The sequence below is a fragment of the Aptenodytes patagonicus genome, chromosome 1 (assembly GCF_965638725.1).
Source record: "Aptenodytes patagonicus chromosome 1, bAptPat1.pri.cur, whole genome shotgun sequence".
Taxonomy (NCBI): domain Eukaryota; kingdom Metazoa; phylum Chordata; class Aves; order Sphenisciformes; family Spheniscidae; genus Aptenodytes; species Aptenodytes patagonicus.
The window spans coordinates 120,819,109-120,830,026 of NC_134949.1; the positions used below are offsets into that span (position 1 = coordinate 120,819,109).

The window sequence follows — 10,918 nt, forward strand, 5'->3', positions numbered from 1 at the left end:
AATTTTGTTTTGGTATCATCATTTCATTTCTAAGACGGTCCCCAGATTTAAATGCAATTTAAACAACACAAACTATTACTACAACATTTTCAAACTATGGAAATTATCACTACTTAAATAAATAAAAAAAAAAAAGGTCATTCAAACACATGTAACTCTCAAAGCTAACAGCAGGGAAATACTCAAAACTGCAAAACAAGAACAAAAAAGTCCTAAGAGGTACCTTTTGAATTATCTGGAGAAAAATAATCCATTTCAGATCCATCTGAAAAGAAAAACAAAATTCCACAATATTTAACAAATTCTTTGCTGAATAGGAAGCTTTTAATACCTTTTTAACTGTTTGTTTTACAACTTTATTTTCTGCAGGGGATAAGCACAAGTTGCTAAGTTTCAGTAACAAAGTTATTGATGATATTATTTCTGGCTTCCAAGTCTTTCTCTACCACACCGATCAGCAAGGGACTGTATTTATAAGAAAGGCCACTGATGACTAGCATAAAAACACACTGTATAAAGAAGCCAGAACAGAGAAATTCTGATGTTACTTTTTTTTTTTTTAACGATTTATACCATATAGAAAGGGACATATGTCATAACCTTTCACCCCAACACTGTCATGTCAATCCTTCCTAAATCTACCTTCCTTACACTGAACTTATCCAAGTTCATGTAGAATATCTTCCATTCCACAGCCCCAAAATAAAATGATTAACCAACCACAGCCCACAAAAAGAGCAGTCACTTTGATAAAAACTAATAACAAAATGTACAAGAGTCATACCTTTGTTAAATCATCAAGAATTGTTTTCCTTTCATCATTACTGTTGCAACAATTAAGCACACTGTACAAAGTATCGACCAGAAAATGGGTGTCTTTCCTCCAGTCTTCTTTCAGCCAAGCTATTAAATTCATATACAGAAATTGTACAGGTGGACTTTCATGATGAGCTTTAACTTCGTTTTGGGATTCAGCCTGCGCAGAGCCTGCATCGTTTCCCTGCTCTAAAAGTACCTGAAAAACTCTGTTTGAAGAAAAAGAGTTGAGCAGGGCAGAGAGAAATTTCAAATGCTGTTCTGACTTCTGTTCATTGACATACACAATACTCAGTTCAGCAAGGCTGCAGACTAAATTCTCTAAAGGTTCTTTCCTTAGAAGCGAACTATGCTGCAAGTCAGCCTGTATTTCAGAGTCACTATTTCTCACTTCTGTGGGCTTTCCATTCTCTGTGTTTCTTTCAGATTCATCCTCATCTGTAAATCTGATTTTTAGAGATTTTCTGTTGTTTGGTTTTGTAGTACTCTTTGGATTCTGAAGAATTTCTAGCATACCAGATATGGCGAACAATGATTTCTCATCAGCATCCAATGTATCAACATGAAGTACACACATTTTTAAAAGACGGTCCCAAAAATTTGACAACAGTTTCTGGAAAACTTCATCTGTGCCATCATCACTGGAGAGTTCTGCTTTAGCTTCCCAGGAGCTCAGCATTTCTGCTATTTGATAAAATAATGGTCCATTTTGTAACCTGGGCTCCTTAAGTACAGCATTGGTAAGAGGAATTAGCTATAAAGACAAAAAAATTATTAAAGAACAGTGATCCAACTAGATGATCATTTTATTCCTTAAAATTCCAGAAGTAATTCCGAAAACATCAGAATTACTCATGCTTGAACACTTAATAAAAATATACAGGGTGGGATTTTTTTTTTTTTTAAATATTATTTAAACTGCACAGTAAAAGGGATGATTTTACAGGAAGGAAAAAATTTACTAAATTCAGTAAGATTATTTTTTCCATAAAATCTAGTGAAACTTTCAACAGAGAAGTAAATCCTTACAGAAATGTACGTTTTTCTTTAACTTTGAATTATTAAATGTACACACAACAATATTAAGTATTTCTAATAAATACCTGGTCATGTATAAGCATTTGATGAATTTGTCTTTGGTCATCTTCTTTGTCTATTTTCTGTAATATGGCAAAGCGCAGACATTCCATAAATGCAGTTATAATTGCTGAACTTTCTGAAGGGCTGGCTATCGCTCGTTCACTTGACAACCTATTGAAAGGCAACATCGGAGGGAGGGCACGCTCAGTCATCTATGCTTCTAAGAAACCCAGTATATACATAACGAATGTAACCTTGGTTATGTTGTTCTTATCCAGACAACACCAATATGAGAATATAGAGTCACAGAATCATTGATAGGAGTCAGATCAAAACTAATTCAATGGGACATATTTAAAGAGTCAAAACAATAGACCCAGGCATTTAACATAACTTACATTAAAATAACTTATTCATCTAGTTTTAGCATTCATTAAAAAAAAAAAAAAAAAAACCTACGTAAACAGAGGAAACATAACCAGTCACGCATACTGTCTACTGTTTCAGCTGTTTGCCAAAACTCCTTTGCAGTTTTCTACACACACCACAGAGGTTTAGAAGGTGTCATTACAGAAAAAAGAAAAAAACTGAAACAAAAAGCCACCAAAAGACAGTTTCACCATAGCCAGTCTGAGTCTGAACAACTGTGATTTGTTTGCTTTTTAATGAAAATTAGGCCACGCAAATTACCATGCAAATATTACAACCATTTTACTACTTGTAATAAAATTCTATACACTCTCTTCTCCAAGAGCTCTGCTAATGGCCACGCCAACATCAATCGAGAATTGATTTTTGTTTAAGTAAGTTACATTTTAGTCTTTCATGAAATAACTTATACATGCTTTTGAGTACACAATGCACATGCATCTATTAAAATTAGATTTGATAGAAAGATGGTTTTGATGTATTTAAAGGCAAAAAATGATAGCAGTTTCAATCCTTTAAAAATCAGTATCACAAGAATTAAAGTTCCTGCACATAGGAAATTTCACAATCGCAATGCTAATCCCCAATAACCTCTGTAATAATTACACACTGGTGAGAAGAGCCTGATATCTTCAAAGCCACTTTTAATTTTAAATTAATTTCCCATTTTAAAACTTATAATTGAATAAACACAAAGCTTTGACAAGGAAAGATAAGAATGCTTTAGGTAAGGAAGACATAATAAAAATCAAAGAGAAGGCTGAAGGTTTAAGAAGACAGGGACAGCCACAAAGGACTGACTCTAGTTTTGGATATTTAGAAGTATTTTAAAAATATGATTTTCAAATATCATAGTGAAAACAGTCTTTTTCCCAAATAAACAATTAATGCATATTTAAATAGCCTCAAGCCAAATGAAATGTTACTCATCTTTAAATGCTTAAAGAAGACTAGTTCTCCTATTTCCAAATGTAAAAGACACTGGTTTCAAAAAAATAAATAACTAAATTTGTGGTTCATACCCTTGAATTATAGAGCTGAAAAAAGTTCTGAAATACTCCAGCTTTGGTTCTGCAATGCCAGGAGGTACCTTGCTAATGAACGGCAAGAGATTTGGGTATATAACGGTAGCTAGTCCTCGTCCACCTTCTCGAAGCACTGTCCACAGCTTTGGCAGAACTCCCTTTTTGGCATTTACATGGCTCCAACAGTCCTACAGAAAGCAATACACTTATTGTCAATTAAATGAGAATACGTTGCCTTGGAAGTACTCCCACGCTAGACATTTAATCTACCTCCCTATGTTGTAGCTGAAACAAGCTACCGTAAAATTTAAATTCACTTGCCAATGTTTTTAAGAATCACTTTCTCCCTATTTCAGCTTGTAAATTTAAGAAGTTAACGCGATAAAACTGTTTCTGTATTGTTTAAAATCAACGGACCTTTCTTGTTAGCAAACTGCAATTAAAGGCTTCTCTTTAATAATGCTTTAAGGATGCTTCATAAAAATCATTATTGTAACTGGTCTTTTATTTAATTCTGAGTTCTTATTATCAAGAATAAGCAATGATTTCAAAATCCTAACTTTAGAAGCACTACTATCCTCAAAACTCCCCTCAAAAAATCTTCTGATGGTTACAAAATATCTTGGCACTCCCCCCCCCCCCCCCCCCCGAAGTTTTTTGTCATCTGATCTATCATAGTTCCAGATACCTATATTTATAGCAAGCTGAACAAAGATTCCCCCCCCCCCGCCCCTAAATTGTTACAGTTTATACCAGCAGTTACAAAAGAGATCTGCAGCATTAAACCCTCAAAGCATCCCAGTCTATGGCAACACCACTCATCCAGCTAATAAATTCAAAGCTGGTATTTCACTTAAAATTTAAAAAAAAAAAAAAAAAAAAAAAAAAGTTATAGAACCAAGCATTACATTAGAAAGGGAAACAAACAAACCAAAAATGCACTGCAGGTCATTTTTGTAGCCGTCTTTAACCAAGAAAAAGGTTTTAAGTATTATTTTACTTATTAGTAACTATTTTTAATCACAGGGATTCAGGTTAATTTAATTAAATCTATAAAACAACTCTGATTTTCAGACATGCTGGACACAATATATTTGAAAGTTACACTGAAACCCTAAGGAGGAAGAAGGACTATGTAGCATTGATAAGTTCATGTTATTAATCATAAAGAAAACCCAGTCAAGCTGTTCTTCCTAATTCTACACAGAGAACAATGGCACTTGGTGAAAAGTTAAATCCGAGTAAAATATCTGCCCCTTAGGTTTCCCACATTACCTCAATAGTGGCGATAGCATAAAGTACAGCTTCCCAAAGAGCAGGACACACCACTGCATCACTGTCATCAATGCTGAGAAGAACAGCAGGACAAACTCTTGGTGCTTCAGTTTTCACCAGCTCAGGCAAGTACTGGCAAAAAGCAGAAGCCAGCTCAAAGAAAGCTGAGCGAACCTGACACAGGCCACAGAAAAACAAAATTTTAGTCAAATGACAACACTTTGTCACTACATGTAGCTTATAACATTCCTTTTAAAGTCACCATAACTTACAACACGCGGTCCCCATATTTTATCACATGAGCAAAGGTTTAAATATTATTAAAACTAAAGAAAAATAAAGAAGTTACTTGATAAGCCTGTTTAATATTTTAAAATAATTTGTTTAGTGATAAAATGCTTATCAAAAATTTTATTTTAATATACTTCTCAAAAGGCATGTTTTCCCAAACACACCTTAAAACTTTTTAAGAAAATACTATCAGAATCAATTAATCACTCTATGCACTATTGTCTTAGCAGACCAAAGACCAATAAAATGGTTTCAAAAAAAGAAAGTCCAAAAGCACTAAGAACACATGCAGTAAACTGATACAGTTTGTATCTTTTACATGAATTCGAAATGATGGCAGATTGGCAAGAAGTAGATGATGGTGACATGGAAATAACAAATTAGCCTATCGGGCAAATTTTAGAGCAATATTGTCTATTTAAGGCCTAGAAATTTGAAGGCTGTTTCAAACATAGTTCAGTGAAGTACAAAGTTCATTCTTGTAGAATAATTAATACTTGCTTAGGTTCAGTGTATTATCCTCAACTAAAACCAACCAAAAAAAAAGAAGAAATAAAAAAAAGTCACCTGTGGTATGTTGTGTTTGCCGTATTTCCAAAATTTGTTTTGGGACAGAAGTGGCATTAACTTTTCCTCCAATGAATGCATCTCTTTCTTTGGCAACATGCTAAGCAACTTTTTTAAAGCTAACAAGGAACAGGTCAGAATCCGGAAAAATTTGGCTTCCCTTTCTTCCTCTGGTACAGTTCTCCGAAAACAAAACAAAACAAAACAAAGTGAACCATAAATAAATCAGTAGGCTTCTCAAGCTCTTCTGACCTGTCTAAACTAAACCGTCTTCAGTTTTTCTGTGTTCTTCTTTTCATTTCAGATGCCAGCAATGTAAATACGTAAACTTTCCATAGGTTCTAATGCTACCAAATTACATTATAAAGCATTAGAAAAAGAGAGTTTCAAGTCACCTCATCTTCCAGCTGTTCAAAAATGTGACTCCTAAAAGAGCTGAAACAAGAATTAGACAATTGATAACACTTTCAAAAGTATTTATACTCTAGTCCCAAAGAAAGTTGCTGGGATCTGGACTCAAATAACTATTCTATCTCTCGAAACAAAACTAAATCCACTACCTCCAAGGACAGAGAACCCAATACAGACCAAGACTTAAGCCATATACATTAAAGCAGGCTAACATACTGGGGGTCACTGAGTGTATCGGGTGTTTCTTTCAGAAGGTGATCTTGAAGTACCTAGGGGGAAAAAAAAAAAATACACACATACACGTGAGAATCTAATATTTATATGTGAATAATACAGTCTATACATTATTCAGAAACAGCTCTACAATAAAACTTCACAACCTCTGAGTCAAGTCTTTTAAACACATTTTAGACATGCTAGTGAACAAGAACATAATTTAATTGACTCCTGCTGAACACAGTAGCTGTGGTACTGTGTGAATCAAGACTTCGTAATACTTTGTGAGTTGCAGTCCTATGACAACAGGCTTCTGGTAAAAAGAAGCCAAACCGAGACAAAACAAAATGGCTAAGTTTGCATATGATGGGCCAGCAATACAAACTTTCACCTTTTTAAATTCAGTCAATTCAGTTTCATATATGACTGGCAGAAAAGCATTAACCTTGGTCAGAACTAAACTTGTAGAGGCTCTGAAACACTGCTCAGCATTCTTTAATCCTCTACCACTGCAGCTAAACCACTCCGGCATCATTATTCATCTGTCAGCAACATTACATGATGACTGAGCATCACTACATAGAAATGCATACAAGAAAATTCACTTTGTATTCATTCCTCTGGTTCCAGTCATTCTAACCGCAAGCCAAAAAAATAGATGTGTCTTTGCCTCAGTCTTCTCTTCACATTAGCAGGAGCAAGGTTTCAGGTGAGAAAGAAATTTAACCACGAAGAGCAGATGGGGGCAGGATGAGTTTTAAACTTGTAATAAAAGTTGACATATACTTAACACAAAGCCTTAAAGAAATACGTAAGTATAAACTCACATTAAGAATTTCATCTTTACAGAATGCTAAGGCTTCAGGTTGTTTGCTTGAAGGGAAAGCTTTTTCAAAAGCTACTTTTGCAGCAGAAGCAGCAGGGGAGTAAGTGTCACATTGAGCAATCAGCCAGTATCCCATGATACTTTTTAAGTAAGGAGCTAAGTGTTTCTTTACTTTAAGAACCAGTTGCTCAAAAGATTGCTGAGTTGCTTCTCGAACACGGCGATCGTGATCCTGTTAAAGAAAAAAAAAGAAGGAAAAAAAAGAGAAAGGTTTATTGTTTTAAGAAACGTACCTTTGATGCTGGGATACTTCAAAGCAGAAATGATGACAAAAAAAAAAAGCTGTCTCTCAGTTCAGACATTTTCGCAATGAATTGGGCTGTATAGATTTGAAAATACGCAACAACAATGACAAAAAAGTCTTGGTATCCCTAGATAAGGGGAAAGCCCTAACTTAGCAGTATCATATTCTCGACGTGTTGTACATTCAAAATTGTAACCTTTTCCTGATACACCCAACTACAGTTTCTATTTCCACTTTATACAAACATTTAACAGAAAGACAAGAAGCAAGAGAAACAGGAAGCCTTGAAGACACTTTTTGGATTAAAATGACCATAAGCCTACCAATGTGCATCATTATCCATTATTTGTGTATGAATTTACAACTTCATGACTTTCTATGCTCTTGGCTCCTGAAAGAAATACTAGAAATTGCTCTAACGGATCAGAATAGTGATTCATTTTGTCCAATATCACGTTTCCAACAGTAGCCAGTCCAGATAGTCTGGAGATGTATTAAATATATCAGAAAATTATGGTTTATCTGGCTACGCATGGTCTTTTCATGTTTGAGGGTTTTTTTGTGGGTTTCTTTTTGTGGGTTTGTTTTTTTTTTTTAATATTAAGTCTGGTCAGATATTAGTCCTAGCTCAAAAAGATTTATAATTATGTTAACTGAACAGCACGTTCTCCTTAGCCGTTCTGGAATCTACATAAAAGAACTTTTCTTGAGAAGAAATATTTTGTCATCTTTTTAACATAAAGGTCTAACAAACAGCTATCTCCATCCAGCAAGTACAGCCCAGGCATCAACAGTTCAAGATTCTACCCACTGCCAATACTGAAACATCTCCACAATAAAGAACACTACTTTCCTTCATCTTCACGTTTTTCCTAGAACGAGTCAGTAATTCCAACAAAGTTAGATATATCAGTAACAACTGCCTTAGAGGTTGTCACAGGAAGTATCCAGAGAAGTTTTTAATTTAGATACTTTAATACTTACCAGTGAGATTTTACAATAAATTCTTGGCCAGTAAGGAAGAACACCTTTAACAACTTCCGCTTCTCTTTCCTTGCACATTGTCCCAAACTCTTGCATAGCCTAAAATCAAGATACCGAGAGCATGATTTAAGAAGTCAGATAGATACGTCTGTAATTTACCAGCTTCTACCCGACATTGCAACTCTCTTTTTCAAAAATCAATTCATTTCTTGCAATTGAGCATCTATAGAGTTAATTTTATGAAGGCTCCATCAGCATTGTGTGATGGACCTTTTTATAAGTCCTCCAAGATACCTTCTGGATTGCAGTTCTAGCAAATTTGCCAATATGAAATTAGTATTAGCTACCTTGACGTATTCCTCTCCCATCCTTAAGAAAAAGGTATTGTTTTCCAATAAAAAACAATTATGGGGGACAAAGGATACACCTACTTTTAATTTTGTTGTGATATCCCTCTTAGAAAGTTTTCGCAACACCATCCGAAAATCAGCATCCACAAGGCTGTCTATTTCCTCTGCTCCTTGAACTGCAGGAACATATCCTAGATCACTCTGAGATGTTCCAAAGCCAATAAACCCAGGCACTGTTCCACGTTCTTTGGCAAGGAGCTCTGCAGCTCGGCCACTGCTAGAAGGCTGACAAAAAACAGGGACAGAAGTCAGTTATCTATTTCGGTAATTTTGTTTTATTTTGCACACATCATACATTTGAAATAATGATCCTATTTATACTGTATAATTAACCTTCTATTTAAAACAAAGTCTCACGAAAAAAGGCCACCTATGCTTTAAACATAGAAGTTTGACCTAGAAAATTATTCTTCTCTTTAGAACCAGCATTCCCTTCTCTCACCGTGATTTTAATCCATGAATACTTGTAGAAAATTATATTGCTTTTAGACACATACAAAAATATATAACAGAAAAGTCCTTCTGAAAGTGAACAATTTATTAAGAAGCCATTTACACTCCTTCACTGCTTCTCTTTTTACTAGTTCTTCTCACGTTATTGCATATGGACCAATACAGCTCCCAAGGAATGCTCCTCATATTGTTGGGAAAAATGAGAACACGCACAGAACAAAGGGTGCTACCAGCAAGGGGACAAGAAGGATTTAGAGGAATGGAGCAAAAGTGTAATACTATCCCATTAGTATTACAGTGGCTGTTTTGGAGTTCAGCACCTCTTCTAGTTTGCCTCAGTTAAGTCAACACCTTGCTCATCTTATCAGTGGCTCGTGTTTATGTCTTCTGAATGACTGGCCCAAAACCAGCTGGTGCTTTAATGTTCTCTATGGCACCTTATAGTCCAACTACCTTTTCTTTCCTAATGACAGTTGCAGATTTGTGAGTTGGGTTTGTTTTTTTTTTTAAGTAACGACAATTTGCTGAAGTTCATCATACTCTTCTGATTTTCTTGAGGTACGTAAGCCACATTTTACCTGACTACTATATCTACAGATTAAGTCATTTTTTCTGCATGTGAAACCTCAACTACAAGGACACGCTTCTTTGCATTCCCTCATCTTCTCTACGCCCATGAGAGGGGGAAGATTTGTAGGCATTACATAACCTGAACAGAACGCTTCACCCACAATCCTCCCATCCCGAGTGAGTGCCACACATGACAGATGTCACACCACTTCGGGCCCGATGGCAAGTCGAAGACACCACGACAGCTGTACTCGAAGACTCCCCGCAGAAGAACACACAAAATGTACCCACCGGTACCTTGCTGAACTCACACCCGCGGTGATTTTGCAGTTACGCCCCCCTACCCTTGCCCTTCTCCGGAAAACGCGTACAGACGCCACAGGGAGTTGCAGTCACGCTCCCCCAAAGCACGGGCCCAGGCCGAGAGTCGCCCCTGAAGCCCGGCGGCGGCCCCGGCACCAGCTACTGCAACCGGGCCCGAAGGCAGCGCCGCCTCCCAGCGGGGGACGGGCTTCGGCGGCCTACAGCCCCCTCCCCAAGGCACCGGGAAGGGCGGCCCTAACCTGCCCGCCGGTGCCGGAAGCCCCAGCCCCGAGGCCTGGGCCCCGCCGCCCTCCCCGGCCAGGCCGCCTGCCGGCCCCGCTGAGGCGGGGCGGGAAGGGCCCGCCGGAGCCAGCGGCGGAGGCCGCGCCGTACCCGCGGCCCACGGGCGCGGCGCGGCGCGGCGGTCCCCCGCCCCCCGGGGCGCGCTCACCCGCAGGTTGCCCTTGGTTCGCTGCTTGTTCTTGCCCCCCATGGCGGCGGCGGCAGCGCTGGGCAACGGCGCCGGGCAACGGCCGGGAGCGAGGAGCCGCGCGGCCGGGGCGGGGGAGCGCGGCGCTTCCGGCGGGCGGGGGGCGGGGCCAGGCGCGCGGCGCCCACATCAACCGGCGGAGGTCGGCGGGCCCTCCGGCGGGCCCCGGGCAGCGCCGGTACCCGGAGCGCCGCGGGGGTGAAACGGCACACGCGGCCCCCTCTTCCTCGGAGCGCGTCTATAAAAGATGAGCCGGTGCTGAGAGGGAAACTGCGAGCAGTCTGAATAGTCGCCCGCGCGCTGCGGTGAAACGCAAGGATGTAGCCTAGTTGAAGCACCCTTAAACTTTGTACCCGCCGGTAGAGCCTAAACGTGCGGAGACTTCAAGCGTATCGCGGGTCCGGTATTAAGGCGCGGCGTTCTTGCACGCTCACAAAGAGTTACGGTTTGGCAAAGTTTCAGACAGAG

The 10,918-nt window shown here is 38.7% G+C and overlaps 1 protein-coding gene across 1 annotated transcript in view; it reads right to left on the reverse strand.

Annotated features, from left to right (window-relative positions):
- The window catches only part of LTN1 (listerin E3 ubiquitin protein ligase 1), a 32,123-nt gene extending 21,626 nt beyond the window's left edge, over window positions 1–10,497 (reverse strand). Inside the window, exons 1-11 of the mRNA XM_076352494.1 lie at window positions 10,412–10,497; window positions 8,656–8,859; window positions 8,225–8,323; window positions 6,938–7,168; window positions 6,111–6,163; window positions 5,484–5,664; window positions 4,626–4,799; window positions 3,348–3,538; window positions 1,920–2,067; window positions 785–1,570; window positions 224–265 (exon numbers count right to left, since the gene is read on the reverse strand). Of these exons, the coding sequence (XP_076208609.1) occupies window positions 224–265; window positions 785–1,570; window positions 1,920–2,067; window positions 3,348–3,538; window positions 4,626–4,799; window positions 5,484–5,664; window positions 6,111–6,163; window positions 6,938–7,168; window positions 8,225–8,323; window positions 8,656–8,859; window positions 10,412–10,453 (2,151 nt within the window). The 5' untranslated portion in view covers window positions 10,454–10,497. The remainder of the gene's footprint in view (window positions 1–223; window positions 266–784; window positions 1,571–1,919; window positions 2,068–3,347; window positions 3,539–4,625; window positions 4,800–5,483; window positions 5,665–6,110; window positions 6,164–6,937; window positions 7,169–8,224; window positions 8,324–8,655; window positions 8,860–10,411) is intronic.
- Window positions 10,498–10,918: the final 421 nt, after the last annotated feature.